The following is an 18,201-nucleotide window of genomic DNA, read 5'->3' as shown; positions in this document are numbered from 1 at the left end:
GAGGCCCAAACGCATTGTGAGGGTCTGCTGGGAACGTCTGGCAGAGTCTCCTGTCAGACAAAGTTTCAATTCCCACCTCCGGAAGAACTTTGAACATGTCACGAGGGAGGTGCTGGACATTGAGTCCGAGTGGACCATGTTCCGCACCTCTATTGTCGAGGCGGCAGATCGGAGCTGTGGCCGCAAGGTAGTTGGTGCCTGTCGGGGCGGTAATCCTAGAACCCGCTGGTGGACACCAGCGGTGAGGGATGCCGTCAAGCTGAAGAAGGAGTCCTATCGGGTCCTTTTGGCTCATAGGACTCCGGAGGCAGTGGACAGGTACCGACAGGCCAAGCGGTGTGCAGCTTCAGCGGTCGCGGAGGCAAAAACTCGGACATGGGAAGAGTTCGGGGAAGCCATGGAAAACGACTTCCGGACGGCTTCGAAGCGATTCTGGACCACCGTCCGCCGCCTCAGGAAGGGGAAGCAGTGCACTATCAACACCGTGTATGGTGCGGATGGTGTTCTGCTGACCTCGACTGCGGATGTTGTGGATAGGTGGAAGGAATACTTCGAAGACCTCCTCAATCCCACCAACACGTCTTCCTATGAGGAAGCAGTGCCTGGGGAATCTGTGGTGGACTCTCCTATTTCTGGGGCTGAGGTCGCTGAGGTAGTTAAAAAGCTCCTCGGTGGCAAGGCCCCAGGGGTGGACGAGATCCGCCCGGAGTTCCTTAAGGCTCTGGATGCTGTGGGGCTGTCTTGGTTGACAAGACTTTGCAGCATCGCGTGGACATCGGGGGCGGTACCTCTGGATTGGCAGACCGGGGTGGTGGTTCCTCTCTTTAAGAAGGGGGACCGGAGGGTGTGTTCCAACTATCGTGGGATCACACTCCTCAGCCTTCCCGGTAAGGTTTATTCAGGTGTACTGGAGAGGAGGCTACGTCGGATAGTCGAACCTCGGATTCAGGAGGAACAGTGTGGTTTTCGTCCTGGTCGTGGAACTGTGGACCAGCTCTATACTCTCGGCAGGGTTCTTGAGGGTGCATGGGAGTTTGCCCAACCAGTCTACATGTGCTTTGTAGACTTGGAGAAGGCATTCGAGCGTGTCCCTCGGGAAGTCCTGTGGGGAGTGCTCAGAGAGTATGGGGTATCGGACTGTCTTATTGTGGCGGTCCGTTCCCTGTATGATCAGTGTCAGAGCTTGGTCCGCATTGCCGGCAGTAAGTCGGACACATTTCCAGTGAGGGTTGGACTCCGCCAAGGCTGTCCTTTGTCACCCATTCTGTTCATAACTTTTATGGACAGAATTTCTAGGCGCAGTCAAGGCGTTGAGGGGTTCCGGTTTGGTAACCGCAGGATTAGGTCTCTGCTTTTTGCAGATGATGTGGTCCGGATGGCTTCATCTGACCGGGATCTTCAGCTCTCGCTGGATCGGTTCGCAGCCGAGTGTGAAGCGACCGGAATGAAAATCAGCACCTCCAAGTCCGAGTCCATGGTTCTCGCCCGGAAAAGGGTGGAGTGCCATCTCCGGGTTGGGGAGGAGACCCTGCCCCAAGTGGAGGAGTTCAAGTACCTAGGAGTCTTGTTCACGAGTGAGGGAAGAGTGGATCGTGAGATCGACAGGCGGATCGGTGCGGCGTCTTCAGTAATGCGGACGTTGTACCGATCCGTTGTGGTGAAGAAGGAGCTGAGCCGGAAGGCAAAGCTCTCAATTTACCGGTCGATCTACGTTCCCATCCTCACCTATGGTCATGAGCTTTGGGTCATGACCGAAAGGATAAGATCACGGGTACAAGCGGCCGAAATGAGTTTCCTCCGCCGTGTGGCGGGTCTCTCCCTTAGAGATAGGGTGAGAAGCTCTGCCATCCGGGAGGAACTCAAAGTAAAGCCGCTGCTCCTTCACATCGAGAGGAGCCAGATGAGGTGGTTCGGGCATCTGGTCAGGATGCCACCCGAACGCCTCCCTAGGGAGGTGTTTAGGGCACGGGGAAGACCCAGGACACGTTGGGAAGACTATGTCTCCCGGCTGGCCTGGGAACGCCTCGGGATCCCCCGGGAAGAGCTAGACGAAGTGGCTGGGGAGAGGGAAGTCTGGGTTTCCCTGCTTAGGCTGTTGCCCCCGCGACCCGACCTCGGATAAGCGGAAGATGATGGATGGGTTACGTTAGCTGCTTTTGCTGTGCGTGTGTGCATGGGTGTTTGTGTGTGTGTGTGTGTGTGTGTGTGTATAATAAAAGCCAACTACAGGCTTTCCCAATAAATGTAATAAATTAAGCATGATGAGTTGACTTGAAACTGTTTAAAGTTGCACTTTTTATATGTAGAAGAAATGTTTTGTCATTTTATTTAATCAAAGCAACAACTTGAGGCAGTTTAATGTGGATTAACGTGGGTAGAATTATTATAGTGTTCCCAATGTTAAAAGGATCAAGCCATTGTTTACAAATTTGGTAAATAAATAACCCCAAAAATGTATATTTTGTTGTTTTCTTACTGTACCGAAAATGAACCGAACCGTGACCTCTAAACCGAGGTACGTACCGAACCGAAATTTTTGTGTACCGTTACACCCCTAATATTATACTCTTCTGACACCACCAGATGGCAGTATGAGTGTCCACATAAGCGGCCATAAGACCCCAATTCAGTAGTGTACACAATTTTGGAAAGGAGAGCTAAAAGGTGCTGTCCACGCATTTGGCCACTTAGCCTTTTAAGCCTTCTCAACCTTTTTCAGTGATGTACCCCCTGTGAACATTTTTTAATTCAAGTACCCCCTAATCAGAGCAAAGCATTTTTGGTTGAAAAAAAGAGATACAAAAGTAAAATACAGCATTATGTCATCACTTTCTGATTCATTAAATTGTATAACAGTGCAAAATATTTCTTATATGTAGTGGTCTCTCTTGAACTATCCATCCATTTTCTACCGCTTATTCCCTTGTGGGGTCGCGGGGGGCGCTGGCGCCTATCTCAGCTACAATCGGGCGGAAGGCGGGGTACACCCTGGACAAGTCGCCACCTCATCGCAGGGCCAACACAGATAGACAGACAACATTCACACTCACAATCAAACACTAGGGCCAATTTAGTGTTGCCAATCAACCTATCCCCAGGTGCATGTCTTTGGAGGTGGGAGGGGCTTATCCCCAGGTACATGTCTTTGGAGGTGGGAGGGGCCTATCCCCAGGTGCATGTCTTTGGAAGTGGGAGGAAGCCGGAGTACCCGGAGGGAACCCACGCATTCACGGGGAGAACATGCAAACTCCACACAGAAAGATCCCGAGCCTGGATTTGAACCCAGGACTGCAGGAACTTCGTATTGTGAGGCAGACGCACTAACCCCTCTGCCACCGTGAAGCCATCTATTTGGGAAAAAATATATATATAAAAATAACTAAAAACTTGTTGGAAAATAAACAAGTGATTCAATTATAAATAAATAAATAAATAAATGGGTTGTACTTGTATAGCGCTTTTCTACCTTCAAGGTACTCAAAGCGCTTTGACACTACTTCCACATTTACCCATTCACACACACATTCACACACTGATGGAGGGAGCTGCCATGCAAGGCGCCAACCAGCACCCATCAGGAGCAAGGGTGAAGTGTCTTGCTCAGGACACAACGGACGTGACGAGGTTGGTTCTAGGTGGGATTTGAACCAGTGACCCTCGGGTTGCGCACGGCCACTCTCCCACTGCGCCACGCCGTCCCTTTAGTGCTTGTCTTGTACTGTTATGTTGGTAGTTTTTGCTGTCGTCCAGCATTCTGTTTCTAAAATGTTGAAAGAGCCATATTGGAAACAAAAATACAAAAATGTCTGGAGCCGCAAAAAAATAAAAGCCATATTACATACAGATAGTGTGTCATGAGATAAAAATTGAATTAAGAGGACTTAAAGGAAACTAAATTAACTCAAATATAGCTACAAATGAGGCATAATGATGCAATATGTACATACAGCTAGCCTAAATAGCATGTTAGCATCAATTAGCTTGCAGTCATTCAGTGACCAAATATGTCTGATTAGCACTCCACACAAGTCAATAACATCAACAAAACTCGCCTTTGTGCATTCATGCACAACGTTAAAAGTTTGGTGGACAAAATGAGACAGAAGAAGTGGCATAAAACACGTCCGAGAAAGTCGGAAAAAGTTCTACATGTAAACAAACCACGGTGAGTTCAAAGACCGCCAAAATTAGTAGGACAATACGGTGCTTGCCAAATACTTAGCATTACAGAAGTAATCATCAACTTAAAGTGCCCTCTTTGGGGTTTTTAATAAAGATCCATCTGGATTCATCAACTTCATTTTAAACAGTTCTTCACAAAAAATAAATCTTTAACATCAATATTTATGGAACATGTCCAGAAAAAATCTAGATGTCAACACTGAATATTGCATTGTTGCATTTCTTTTCACACTTTATGAACTTACTTAAATATTTTGTTGAAGTATTATTCAATAAGTATATTTATAAAGGATTTTTGAGTTGTTTCTATTTTTAGAATATTTAAAAAAAAATCTGACGTACCCCTTGGCATACCTTCAAGTACCCCCAGGGGTATGCGTACCCCCATTTGAGAACCAGTGCTTTAGAGGACTTATGATAACAGCGTGGTTTGATGTGTGTGGGTGACAGGCGCAGCAATGGAAACTTTGTGACAGTTCCTGTTTGATTTTTACATTTGACAAAAAAACAACCATTGTCCCCCCGCACACAACAAACACGCTCTAATGGTTTGCTTTGGCTCATTAGCTTGAAATCAAAGGGCAATGTGTTCACGTGTGCCAAACTCATAACAGGAAAATACAAAAGGTCATCGAAATGAATTTAATCTGCGCTTGGCCCTCTCCCAAACCAGCACAATTTTAACACATAACATACCTTTTTATAAATAAAAATGAACATTTCAAGAAGAAATATTGTATGAAAAACAATACAATAGAATGTACTGCAAATATGTGTATTAGTTTTATGAAGTAATGTAGTAATTACAATGTGCAACATTTACATAAGAGAGCAAACTTCTATGGTATCTCTTTTGAGCTATTTCTCCGTCAAACACAGCACCAGTAGTTTTTCCATATTTTTATGGATACATGTTTGCCGGTTTGATATTTTAACGTTTTTGTCTGGCACTATGAACTCATGCTGCTTCAGTATGGTGCTGACCAGCGGTGCTACGAGTGAGCTGCTTCACCAAGTCGGCTACATACACGTCATGTTTTTAATGATTTCTTTCTTTAATTCTTCTCAACACTGTCCTTCACACTCACTTTCTTCATTCCAGCGGTTTGGAAAACAAAGTTATGTCAATATCTAGCTGCTCATGCTAGTGGGTAAGAGGATGTCTAGGCCATGTTATGTTTTAAATGCGATGAAGACCCTTATTTCGCAAATTGATATGCATTCACGTTAAAATGTATCAACCAATTTCTGTGTTTTCTGGTTTTGCAAACACAAAATGTTAATGGAATTTTTTTTCCTGGTTTTTCATCATATTTACTGATTGTATTTGGTAGATGCTAAGTTATAGACTTTGCTTCATTGTGCAGCATTATTATTAAGTTGGTATCATTGTACCTTGTTTGTTGTTAACTTACTTGCCCACTTTTTGAAAGCGTATGCAGGTCACTGGTCTGTGTGAGAGATGGGAAGAAAAGCTCTGACTCGCTGGGGGGCGGGGGTGTTTGTCTGGCATCACATGTTGGTTTGCATGTATAAATCTATACAATGGCAACTTAAAAAAAAAAAAATAGGTTGCTTGACCTTTTGCTCTGTTCAAGGTGTAATAATAGTTTTACGGATTGTTTCTTTTTTGTTTATCAACAATTGTTTTTTGTTGTTTTAGAAAAGAGAACCGACAGCAATGGCAGAGTGTATTTTGTGCATCATCCTACACGGTCGACGCAGTGGGAAGATCCACGGACACAAGGGTTGGTTTTTTGTGTGAATTTTAACTTGAGCAGCACTTGTGTCAATTGACGTTGCCTCTGTTAAAAGTCACTAGAACTCACCGACAGAATATTAAATGCTTTTATTTTTCAGCTTGTTGAATGATAAGCCGCTTCCAGAGGGCTGGGAGATGAGGTTTACCGTCGAAGGTATTCCTTATTTCGTAGACCACAACAGAAGAACCACCACCTACATCGACCCTCGCACTGGAAAATCCTCACTGTACGTCAAACTTCTTTTTTTTTTTTTCCAAACTGTACTTATGTCTTAGTATAGCCGTTTGTTCTGTTTTGTTTAGCAGCAGGCTGCTTTTATCTTCCAGGTATTCAATCGAAGCATACATTTTGCCTTATGAGTCACTGCCTCTCTATTTATAGATCTCTTGTGTATTTTGATAACCAAGGGAAACCCTTTTTTTTCTTATTTTGGACAATCAGACGCAACACCTCTAATGACTCATTGTCATAACTATTGTGCAGTGCCACTTGACGCTTTTATTGTTACAGTCATCCACCCATCTAAACCGGTTTAGTGCGCAAACATGTAGATGTGACAACTTTACATTTCCGTTGACTGTAATTTCAGTAGGTAATTTACATACCTACTGAAGAACGCTGTTTTCCTCCTCCTTCCATGAGCAATGGTCCGGCCTTCCAGGCTCCATTTGTGGTGGTGGATTTCCATTCCATGCGGCGGGTTTTTTCCTTTTTCGATGGCCGGTCCGATCTTCTTCGGCTTTGTGGTACACCCTGTGAATTTGGTCTTGGCTCATCGATGACAAGGGTAACAGGGTATCTGCGGGTCATTAAAAAACATTCAAAGTCAAGAAATCGATTTTGCGAAAATTAAATAAAAAGCTGGCAGGTTTTAGGGAGCGTCCCCCCAGACCCAACTCCTATCAACGCAAGTCTTGGTCCTACCTGTAGCTCAGACCTGGCAAATTTAGGCCGGGGGGCCCGTTAAGGTTTTCAATCTGGCCCGCCGGATATTCCCCCAAAAAATGTTTAGATCTTTAAGATGGAAAGTGTAGCTGCCATTATTATGATGTTTTCAAATTACCATAAGTCTTGAACTATACAAAGTATTTCAATGGTTGGTATTTGACTTTTTGCATGACATACTAGTTACTATGGTCATTTAATTACTGTAGTTACTTTGGTAATCTAAGTCACAGCAGCTCAGAGGAGTCACTAAGCAGCTGGGGAGCATTTCCACAGAGTGTTTCCAGAGCGGCAAGCCTAAATGTGGGTGTCAGGGACAGACGCGGAAGGAGATTTTTACAACAAAGTTCTAAAGCAGGGGTGTTAAACTCATTTTAGATCGGGAGCCACATGGAGAAAAATCTACTCCAAAGTGGGCCGGACAGATAAAATCCCTGCACGATAACTTAAAAATAAAGACACCTTCAGATGGTGTTTAAAAATAGAAGAAGCACATTCTGAAAATGTACAAATCATAATGTTGTTGTTTTTTTTACACTTACATGTTGCAGTTAATAGTATTCTATCTTTATTTGTCGTTATTTATATTTTCTGAATGAATGATGTGATAATGTTCATCAGTCAACTCATTGGTGTTCATTTTCAATCAATCAAGATAAAAAAATATCAATCAAATTACAGTATGCTATGTATGTAGTTTGATCATTTTCCTCGATTCATGTACTAACATCATGTGGTTTATTTTGTAATATGAACCATCATCGACAGAGATACAAAGAACTGCTATTGCAACATCCAGTAGACCAGTTGTTCTTAACCTGGGTTCGATCGAACCCTAGGGGTTCGGTGAGTCGGCCTCAAGGGTTCGGCAGAGGTCAAAACACATCCGACTCATCGTCTCAATAAAAAATTCTCCCTATCTGCGTATTATGGATACGGCAGCAGCAGAAGTCACATTGATTTCCAGGTGTGTAATTTGTTGTGAGTTTATGCAGTCTAGTGTAAGTTTAGTGTTGGTTTTGTTCTTTGAACAAGGTGATATTCATGTACATTCATTTTGTGCACCAGTAAAAAAAAACATGGTAACACTTTAGTATTGGGGACATATTCACCATTAATTAGTTGCTTATTAGCATGCAAATTAGTAAGAATTTGGCTCTTAACTAGTCATTATTAAGTACTTATTAATGCCTTATTCGGCATGGCCTCATTATAACCCTAACCCTCTAACCCTAACCCTAACCAAATAACTCCAAATTAAGTCTTTTTTACTTAGAATATGTTCCCCTAGTGTCCAAAAACCTCTAAATTAAGTCTTTTTTACTTAGAATATGTTCCCCTAGTGTCCAAAAACCTCTAAATTAAGTCTTTTTTACTTAGAATATGTTCCCCTAGTGTCCAAAAACCTCTAAATTAAGTCTTTGTTACTTAGAATATGTTCTCCATACTAAAGTGTTACCAAAAACACATAACTTTGTCTTGAATTAAAAAAAAAAAAAGTTCACTAAGAAGGGTTCGGTGAATGTGCATATGAAACTAATGGGGTTCGGTACCTCCAACAAGGTTAAGAACCACTGCAGTAGACACATGTAGAAAAGTTGTTTCTTTCATTCAAAAATTTCAGGTTAATTTGTATACTTAGCAAACTCATCCCGCGGGCCGCATAAAACCTGTTCGCGGGCCGCTACGTTTGACACCCCTGTTCTAAAGCTTAGTGATATATCTGATTGTAGGTGGGTTTATTTTTTCCCCTTCGTGTTCATATTTCGCTGTGTTTCTTGTATTTTTGTTGCATTTCGGTTGATTGTAAATATGGCAATGGAGAAGGGGTGTTGTCAATATTCAGGGTTTTATTCTTCATAGCTAATATTGTAAATAACACTTTATTTTCATGCAAATCCTGGGTGTCTCATTCAGTAAAATTTTAAATTCCATTTCGTTTTTTAAGGCGGTCTGTCATAACGTTTTAGAATTCAATCAGACATCATTTTGAGGTTTTGTATTGGTATTCCTAAAAATAGATACACAGGCCCCCCAGAAAAATATTTTCTTTAAATGTTTCCCTGCTTGCCCCCAGAAACCCTGGGTAGTTGCATAACGCGCCTAAACAGCTGACTGGATGATTGTATGAGTGTGTTTGATTTAATGTAAACCTGTGACCAGTGTGGTGATTTTATTGGTATGATGGGACGTGGCAAAATTGTTGGGTGGCATGTTAAAAACGTATTTAACCAGCCTGGAAGTGATGGCGCAATTTGGCTGGCAGAGACAACGCAGCACGCTAGATAAGATGTGTGCACATTTAAGTTGTATTTAATAGAGGAAAAAGAGGAGAAATGGCGTTACTAGTGTTCCTAATATAATGGCCATGACGGTAGGGAAGATGTGCGACTGAACAAAAGACAATTGTGGGTGTGTGTGCTTGTGTGTGTGCTCAGGGACTGACGTACCACAACATTTTATAAAGCGTGGGGAAAAAATAGCCGCTTAAAGACTGGAAATTACGGTAATATAAAATGTAGGGATGAAAAGCAAGACCGCGTGTTTAAATTTGATAAAATACTGCTTATTAAGTTGTACTTGTTATCTGTTTACAGTGAAAATGGGCCTCAGATCACCTACGTCAGAGACTTTAAAGCCAAAGTACAATACTTCCGATTCTGGTGCCAGGTAAGAATCTTTAATAATCTTTAATAGCACATTTATAGATAACTCCGTTTTTTAGCTAAGTACATATTGTTACAAACTTTTCTATTTGGTTAAGCCCAGCATGACATTTTATGTTTTTTTGCAAGTGTGCTTCCTATTTGAACATTAGAATAAAAATACTGTAGCACTCTGTAAATGTTTTCAGAGACCATAATTTGTAGTATAAAAGCATGCATTTTACAACAAAAAAATAAAAATAAAAAACTTCCAAAGTATCTGCATCACATTCTCCACCATTCTTCCTTGGGTTCTTAAGTAGTTTATGCACAGAGGTGGGTAGTAACGCGCTACATTTACTCCGTTACATTTACTTGAGTAACTTTTGGGATAGATTGTACTTCTACGAGTAGTTTTTATGCAACATACTTTTACTTTTACTTGAGTATATTTATAGAGAAGAAACGCTACTTTTACTCCGCTCCATTCATCTACATTCAGCTCGCTACTCGCTACTTTTTTTTAATCGATCTGTTAATGTTTGTTTTGGTTTATGACAGAGCTTCAAAGTAGGATCTGTGCATGCCTGCGTTTCACCAATCACATGCAGTCACTGGTGACGTTGGACCAATCAAACAGAGCCAGGCGGTCACATGACCCGACTTAAACAAGTTGAAAAACGTATTGGGGTGTTACCATTTAGTGGTCAATTGTACGGAATATGTACTGTACTGTGCAATCTACTAATAAAAGTACCAATCAAGCAATCAATCAAAAGTGTAAAGGAAAAAAGACACTTTTTATTTCAATCGTACTTCCCATCAAAAGCCTGAAGACTGATCGCACAGTTCCTGTCTTCACAATAAAAGCGCCGCTCCAAAATAAGAGTCTCCGAAAGCCAGTGCAAACAAGCTAGCAAGCTACGGAGTTTGCCGCCAATGTATTTCTTTTAAAGTGTATAAAAATTAATATGGAAGCTGGACAAATAAGATGCCAAAAACCAACGACTTTCATGTGGTATTAGACAGAAAAGAGGAACTTTTTTTCTCCTCCATTTGAAAAAGTGCACGTTATGGGCACTAAAATGCAAGTCATCAGAATCAGGTAATACACCAACTTATATTCTTGTCTTCATGAAAGATAGGAATCTATATGTTAAATATGCATGTATATTCATTAAAACACCTTTAACATGTCAACAAAAACGGCAAAATAAATATAAATTATATACTGTATATATATATGTATATATATATATATATATATATGTATATGTGTGTGTGTGTATGTATATATGAGGTAAATCACCTCAACTTGGTCATTTATTAAGTAATTGATTAACGTTGAAAAACTTATTGGGGTGTTACCATTTAGTGGTCAATTTTAGTGGTCAATTGTACGGAATATGTACTGTACTGTGCAATCTACTAATAAAAGTTTCAATCAATCAATCAATCAATGCCTATTGAGCCTATGGTGCTGTTAAGTTATTGTGGCTCAATGTGCCTTTTTTTAAAATTTATTTTAATGTACTATTATTTAAAATATATTATTGTTTTAGTTGCTTAAGAGATATTCCTGGCTCTGAATTTGCTCATTGTTATTTTTATGTTTTTGTGCATTATTTGTTGCCGTAATCAGGTTACTCATCAGTTACTCAGTACTTGAGTGTTTTTTTTTACAACATACTCTTTACTTTTACTCAAGTAAATATTTGGCTGACTACTCCTTACTTTTACTTGAGTAATAAATCTCTAAAGTAACAGTTCTCTTACTTGAGTACAATTTCTGGCTACTCTACCCACCTCTGTTTATGCATAACACTACTATCCAAGAAAAATGGAGACATAAACCATCACATTCTTGGTACAGGTGCTAATAAAAAAGTTTTTGCTTGGGTGGAAAAGTCCCATCTTTTAGTTTGACCCATTTACATATAAAAGTAGTGTGAAATTAAAGCATACTATAAGGAAGTGACTTCAATTAAAAATGACTTGCTGTTTGTGATATCTTCCCCAGCAACTGTCAATGCCTCAGCATATTAAGATCACTGTGACTAGAAAAACGCTGTTTGAGGACTCCTTCCAGCAGGTAAGCATTTGTTTAATTGAAATGCAACTACACTATAGTTACGGCTGTGGTATTTGTCATGGTAAAAGGTCAATGAGTGCAGTAATAATGGACAAATACAGTACATCCTCCTGAAAACCAGCCTCATTTAGAATTTGTATTTGTTCGCGGTCTATTGCTTTTGTCAAAGTTACACCTTTCAGAAATAAATATCCCACTCATGCATGTCCACAAATATCCACTGCAGACAATCCTGGTTCCCAGGAGGTCAAGGTACATATTGACAGTGCCCATCATGTAGGTCAATGTCAGTTTATAATGTTCGTAATGTGAGATTTACAGTCGTGGTCAGAAGTCTACATACACTTGTAAAGAACATAATGTCATGGCTGTCTTGAATTTTCCAATCTTTTCTTCAACTCTTATATTATGTGATAGAGTGATCGGAGCACATACTTGTTGGTCACAAAAACATTCATGAAGTTGGGTTCTTTTATGAATTTGGGACGGCGTGGCGCAGTGGGAGAGTGGCCGTGCACAACCCGAGGGTCCATGGTTCAATCCCCACCTAGTACCAACCTCGTCACGTCTGTTGTGTCCTGAGCAAGACACTTCACCCTTGCTCCTGATGGGTGCTGGTTAGCGCCTTGCATGGCAACTCCCTCCGTCAGTGTGTGAATGTGTGTGTGAATGGGTAAGTGTGGAAGTAATGTCAAAGCGCTTTGAGTACCTTGAAGGTAGAAAAGCGCTATACAAGTACAACCCATTTATTTATCATTTATGAATTTATTACGGGTCTACTGAAAATTTGACCAAAACTGCTAGGTCAAAAGTATACGAACTGCAAGATACAGTACATGATCAATTTTGGTGACGTAGAAAAGTTACAATCAAATCAAATGAGCTTCATGGCATGGCCTTTTAACTTCATGTGAATGATTATGATTGACGACACCTGTTGACTTTTCTGAGCCCATTTAAATTAGGCTCATGTGATGAAGTCATTAGACTCGGTTACAAACGCGACAATGGCAAAGTCAAAGGAACTCAGCACAGATCTGAAAAACGAATCATTGACTTGAACAAGTTAGGAAAGTCACTCAGAGCCATTTTAAACCAGCTTAAGGTCCCAAGAGCAACTGTGCAGACAATGTTTCGTAAGTACAACGTGCATGGCACTGTTTTGTAACTGCCACGATGAGGAAGAAAATGCAAGCTATGACCTGGCGCTGAGAGAAAATTGGTCCCGATGATCAAAATTCAACCGAGAACAACCAAAAAGCAGGTCTGCAATGAATTGGAAGCTGCTTGAACACAGGTGTCAGTGTCCACAGTCAAGCGTGTTTTGTATTGTCATGGACTGAGAGGCTACCATGCAAGAAGGTAGCCCTTGCTTCAGAAGCCACACCTTAAGGCTCGTCCAAAGTTTGCTGCTGATCACAAGGACAAAGATAAGACCTCCTGGAGGAAAGTTCTGTGGTCAGATGAAACAATAGTGATCTTGTGAAATGTGCCTTCCACTTAATGTGGGATGGGGTGACACCTGAAAACATGTGTGTATGCTTATCACCCTTCTGATTTTTCAATGTTTGTGCTCTCCACTGACCTGCCCTGACTGTGTACATATTTGATTTTTAGATAATGAGCTTTAATGCTCAGGATTTACGAAGAAGACTGTGGATCATCTTTCCAGGAGAAGAAGGCCTCGACTATGGAGGTGTTGCAAGGCAAGTACCAAGTAGGAACTGATGGATAATCACGGTGTCTAGTACAGTGCTTTTCAACCTTTTTGGAGCCAAGACACTTTTTTTGCGTTGGAAAAAATGCGGAGGCACACCACCAGCAGAAATCATTAAAAAAACAAAACTCAGTTGACAGTAAAAAGTCGTTGTCGCAATTGTTGGCTATGACTTTAAAGCAAGGGTCACTAATGCGGGGCCCGCGGGCACCAGGTCGCCCGTAAGGACCAGATGAGTCGCCCGCTGGCCTGTTCTAAAAATAGCTCAAATAGCAGCACTTACTAGTGAGCTGCTTCTATTTTTTTAATTTGATTTATTTACTAGCAAGCTGGTCTCACTTTGCTCGACACTTTTAATTTTAAGAGAGACAAAACTAAAATACAATTTGAAAATCCAAGAAAATATTTTTAAGACTTGGTCTTCACGAGTGAGGGAAATGTGGATCGTGAGATCGACAGGCGGATCGGTGCGGCGTCTTCAGTAATGTGGACGTTGTACCGATCCGTTGTGGTGAAGAAGGACCTGAGCCGGAAGGCAAAGCTCTCAATTTACCAGTCGATTAACGTTCCCATCCTCACCTATGGTCATGAGCTTTGGGTCATGACCGAAAGGACAAGATCACGGGTACAATCAATCAATCAATCAATCAATGTTTATTTATATAGCCCCAAATCACAAATGTCTCAAAGGACTGCACAAATCATTACGACTACAACATCCTCGGAAGAACCCACAAAAGGGCAAGGAAAACTCACACCCAGTGGGCAGAGAGAATTCACATCTAGTGGGACGCCAGTGACAATGCTGACTATGAGAAACCTTGGAGAGGACCTCAGATGTGGGCAACCCCCCCTCTCTAGGGGACCGAAAGCAATGGATGTCGAGCGGGTCTAACATGATACTGTGAAAGTTCAATCCATAGTGGCTCCAACACAGCCGCGAGAGTTCAGTTCAAGCGGATCCAAGACCGCAGCGAGAGTCCCGTCCACAGGAAACCATCTCAAGCGGATCAGCAGCGTAGAGATGTCCCCAACCGATACAGGCGAGCGGTCCATCCTGGGTCCCGACGAGCGGTCCATCCTGGGTCTCGACTCTGGACAGCCAGTACTTCATCCATGGTCATCGGACCGGACCCCCTCCACAAGGGAGGGGGGGACATAGGAGAAAGAAAAGAAGCGGCAGATCAACTGGTCTAAAAAGGAGGTCTATTTAAAGGCTAGAGTATACAAGTGTCCCAAAAGAGTTTCCTCTGCCGTGTGGTAGGTCTCTCCCTTAGAGATAGGGTGAGAAGCTCTGCCATCCGGGAGGAACTCAAAGTAAAGCCGCTGCTCCTCCACATCGAGAGGAACCAGATGAGGTGGTTCGGGCATCTGGTCAGGATGCCACCCGAACGCCTCCCTAGGGAGGTGTTTAGGGCACGTCCAACCAGTAGGAGGCCATGGGGAAGACGTTGGGAAGACTATGTCTCCCGGCTGGCCTGGGAACGCCTCGGGATCCACCGGGAAGAGCTAGACGAAGTGGCTGGGGAGAGGGAAGTCTGGGCTTCCCTGCTTAGGCTGCTGTCCCCGCGACCTGACCTCGGATAAGCGGAAGAAGATGGATGGATGGATGGTCTTCACTTGTTTAAATAATTTCATTAATTTTTTTACTTTGCTTCTTATAACTTTCCGAAAGACAATTTTAGAGAAAAAATACAACCTTAAAAATGATTTTAGGATTTTTAAACACATATACATTTTTACTTTTTAAATTCCTTCCCCTTCTTTCCTGACAATTTAAATCAATGTTCAGGTAAAAAAAAAAATGTTATTATAAAAAATTAATAAATACATTTTAATTTAATTCTTCATTTTAGCTTCTGTTTTTTCGAAGAAGAATATTTGTGAAATATTTATTCAAACTTATTTTGATTAAAATTTAAAAAAATATTCTGGTAAATATAGAAAATCTGTAGAATCCAATTTAAATCTTATTTCAAAGTCTTTTGAATTTCTTTTAATATTTTTGTTCTGGAAAATCTAGAAGATATAATGATTTGTCTTTGTTAGAAATATAGCTTGGTCCAATTTGTTATATATTCTAACAAAGTGCAGATTGGATTTTAACCTATTTAAAACATGTCATCAAAATTCTAAAATTAATCTTAATCAGGAAAAATTACTAATGATGTTCCATAAATTATTTTTTTAATTTTCTCAAAAAGATTCGAATTAGCTAGTTTTTTTCCATTTTCTTTGGTTGAATTTTGAATTTTAAAGAGTCGAAATTGAAGATAAACTATGTTTCAAAATTAAATTTTCATTTTTTTTGTTTTCTTCTCTTTTAAACCGTTCAGTTTAGTGTTTTTTTTCATCTTTTATTCTCTACAGAAAACCCTCCGTGAAAGGAAAAAAAATGTACGACGGAATGACGGACAGAAATACCCATTTTTTTATACATATAGATTTATTTATTAAACGGAAAATTGAGCAAATTGGCTATTTCTGGCAATTTATTTAAGTGTGTATTAAACTGGTAGCCCTTCACATTAATCAGTACCCAAGAAGTAGCTCTTGGTTTCAAAAAGGTTGGTGACCCCTGCTTTAAAGCATAACCAAGCATGCATGACTATAGCTCTTGTCTCAAAGTAGGTGTACTGTCACCACCTGTCACATCACACCCTGACTTATTTAAAGTTTTTCGCTGTTTTGCAGTGTGTAGTGTTTTACTTCTTGTCTTGCGCTCCTATTTTGGTGGCTTTTACTCTTTTTTTTGGTATTTTCCTGTAGCAGTTTCATATCTTGCTTTTTAGCGATATTTCCCGCATCTACTTTGTTTTAGCAATCAAGAATATTTCAGTTGTTTTTATCCTTCTTTGTGGGGACATTGATTGTCATGTCATGTTGGGATGTACACTGTGGATGCAGTCTTTGCTACACAGTAAGTCTTTGCTGTCGTCCAGCATTCGGTTTTTGTTTACTTTGTCGCCTGTTCAGTTTTACTTTCGTTCGGCATAGCCTTCCCTAAGCTTCAATGCCTTTTCTTAGGGGCACTCACCTTTTGTTTAATTTTGGTTTAAGCATTACATACCTTTTTACCTGCACGCTGCCTCCCGCTGTTACCGACATCTACAAAGCAATTAGCTACCGGCTGCCACCTACTGATATGGAAGAGTATTACACGGTTACGCTGCCGAGCTTTAGACAGCACCGACACTAAACAACAACACATCATTTGCAGACTATAATTACTGCTTTGCAAAAAAAATTTGACCCCAAATAGGTGAAATTACATAATCTCCCATGGCACACCAGACTGTATTTCATGGCACACTAGTGTGCTGCAGCACAGTGGTTGAAAGGCACTGGTCTAGTACACTCAAGGTGTGTGTTGAGACTCACTTTGGCCCCGTTTACACTGAACACCAAATTAGATTTGTTTGCCCTCATGTGATATAAATCAGATTTTTTTTCCCGCTGGTCTAAACGCTCCAAAGTGCATCAAATCGGATCTTTTGGCGTCAGATTCAGGCCACATCAGGAGGTAGTCCTTGATTTGATTATAATCTGATCTTTTCAAACGTGACTTTGGTCTAAAGGCAATGCGACCAGAATGTGATTTTTTTTCATCAGCTATGGGGAAGCAACGTTACACAACATCCGGTTTCGGTTTTGTATTTAAGACGACTGAATTTTCGGTGCATCACTTGTCAATATTGCACAATAATAAGCTATATGCAATATATGAATATATATTTTGATTCCAAAGAAAGTGATGGTGGCGTCTTAAAATAAAGCTTACATCGATCCACGCTGATGTCCGTGTCTCCTCTACTTAACAGCCATAAAAAGATTACAACCCTCCCAAATATATTACACTATATACATCTATTCACACTTTATATTACTTTCATTATTAAAAACACTCATTTTTAAGGTGTTCCGACTTTTATTTTATTTTGTAGTAGTAGCGACTTCCTCCCGGTCAACATCCCTTGTCTTCACCTTATTGAAGAGCACATGCAAGTGACTTTGAGGCCACATTAGGGCCACATTACTCTGAAGTCTGACAAAAATTACATTTTACTTGCAGTGTAAACAGTCAGCTGGAAAAATCGGATCTGAAAAAAAATCCGATCTGTGCCACTTTGGCCTGCAGTGTAAACGTAGTCTAGTGTTGGACGAGAGGCGTTAACCCTCCTCTTCTTCTCTTACAGGGAGTGGTTCTTCCTGCTGTCCCACGAGGTGCTGAACCCCATGTATTGTTTGTTTGAATACGCCGGGAAAGAAAACTACTGTCTGCAGATAAACCCGGCCTCTTACATCAACCCCGACCATCTGAAATATTTCAAGTTCATCGGCCGCTTCATCGCCATGGTTAGTCCTTTACATCTCTTATCAACTAGTGTCTAGCTAGGATGAAATCCCAACCTAATTCCTGGTCTGTCTTTTTTTAGGCGCTCTTCCACGGCAAGTTCATCGACACGGGTTTCTCGCTACCATTTTATAAGCGCATCCTGAACAAGCCTTTAGCCCTCAAAGACCTGGAGTCTGTCGATCCCGAGTTCTACAACTCTCTCATGTGGATCAAGTAAGTTCTGTTTTTGTTCACAATATTTTTCAAAACTGAGTGCACCCCTCTTATTTCAACAAGTTTTCTTAATACAGTGCATCTTGTTGGGTCTAGGGATGGGTACTAAAAAACTTGGTTCGCTAAAGGGACAGACGAAGCTTCATTTTGGTGCTCAATGAATGCACAGGCTGGAAATACTTGAAGGTGATTTTGTTCAAGTGCCTTGCTAGCAATGTAGCGTCGTGACAGAAACACACAAAGTCTGACACTCTAAACTAGGGGTGCCCATTAAGTCGAACGAGACC

The 18,201-nt window shown here is 41.2% G+C and overlaps 1 protein-coding gene across 1 annotated transcript in view; it reads left to right on the top strand.

Annotated features, from left to right (window-relative positions):
- Positions 1-18,201, top strand: part of LOC133554090 (E3 ubiquitin-protein ligase Itchy-like) — a 50,544-nt gene that overhangs the window by 19,370 nt on the left and 12,973 nt on the right. The window contains exons 12-18 of the mRNA XM_061902479.1: positions 5,846-5,930; positions 6,043-6,171; positions 9,488-9,560; positions 11,556-11,627; positions 13,245-13,333; positions 17,541-17,700; positions 17,781-17,914. Coding sequence (XP_061758463.1) covers positions 5,846-5,930; positions 6,043-6,171; positions 9,488-9,560; positions 11,556-11,627; positions 13,245-13,333; positions 17,541-17,700; positions 17,781-17,914 — 742 coding nt within the window. The remainder of the gene's footprint in view (positions 1-5,845; positions 5,931-6,042; positions 6,172-9,487; positions 9,561-11,555; positions 11,628-13,244; positions 13,334-17,540; positions 17,701-17,780; positions 17,915-18,201) is intronic.

The sequence above is a fragment of the Nerophis ophidion genome, linkage group LG06, assembly GCF_033978795.1.
Source record: "Nerophis ophidion isolate RoL-2023_Sa linkage group LG06, RoL_Noph_v1.0, whole genome shotgun sequence".
NCBI lineage: Eukaryota > Metazoa > Chordata > Actinopteri > Syngnathiformes > Syngnathidae > Nerophis > Nerophis ophidion.
The sequence above is the reverse complement of the archived record's forward strand: the minus strand, read 5'-3'. Positions and strand labels throughout refer to the sequence as shown.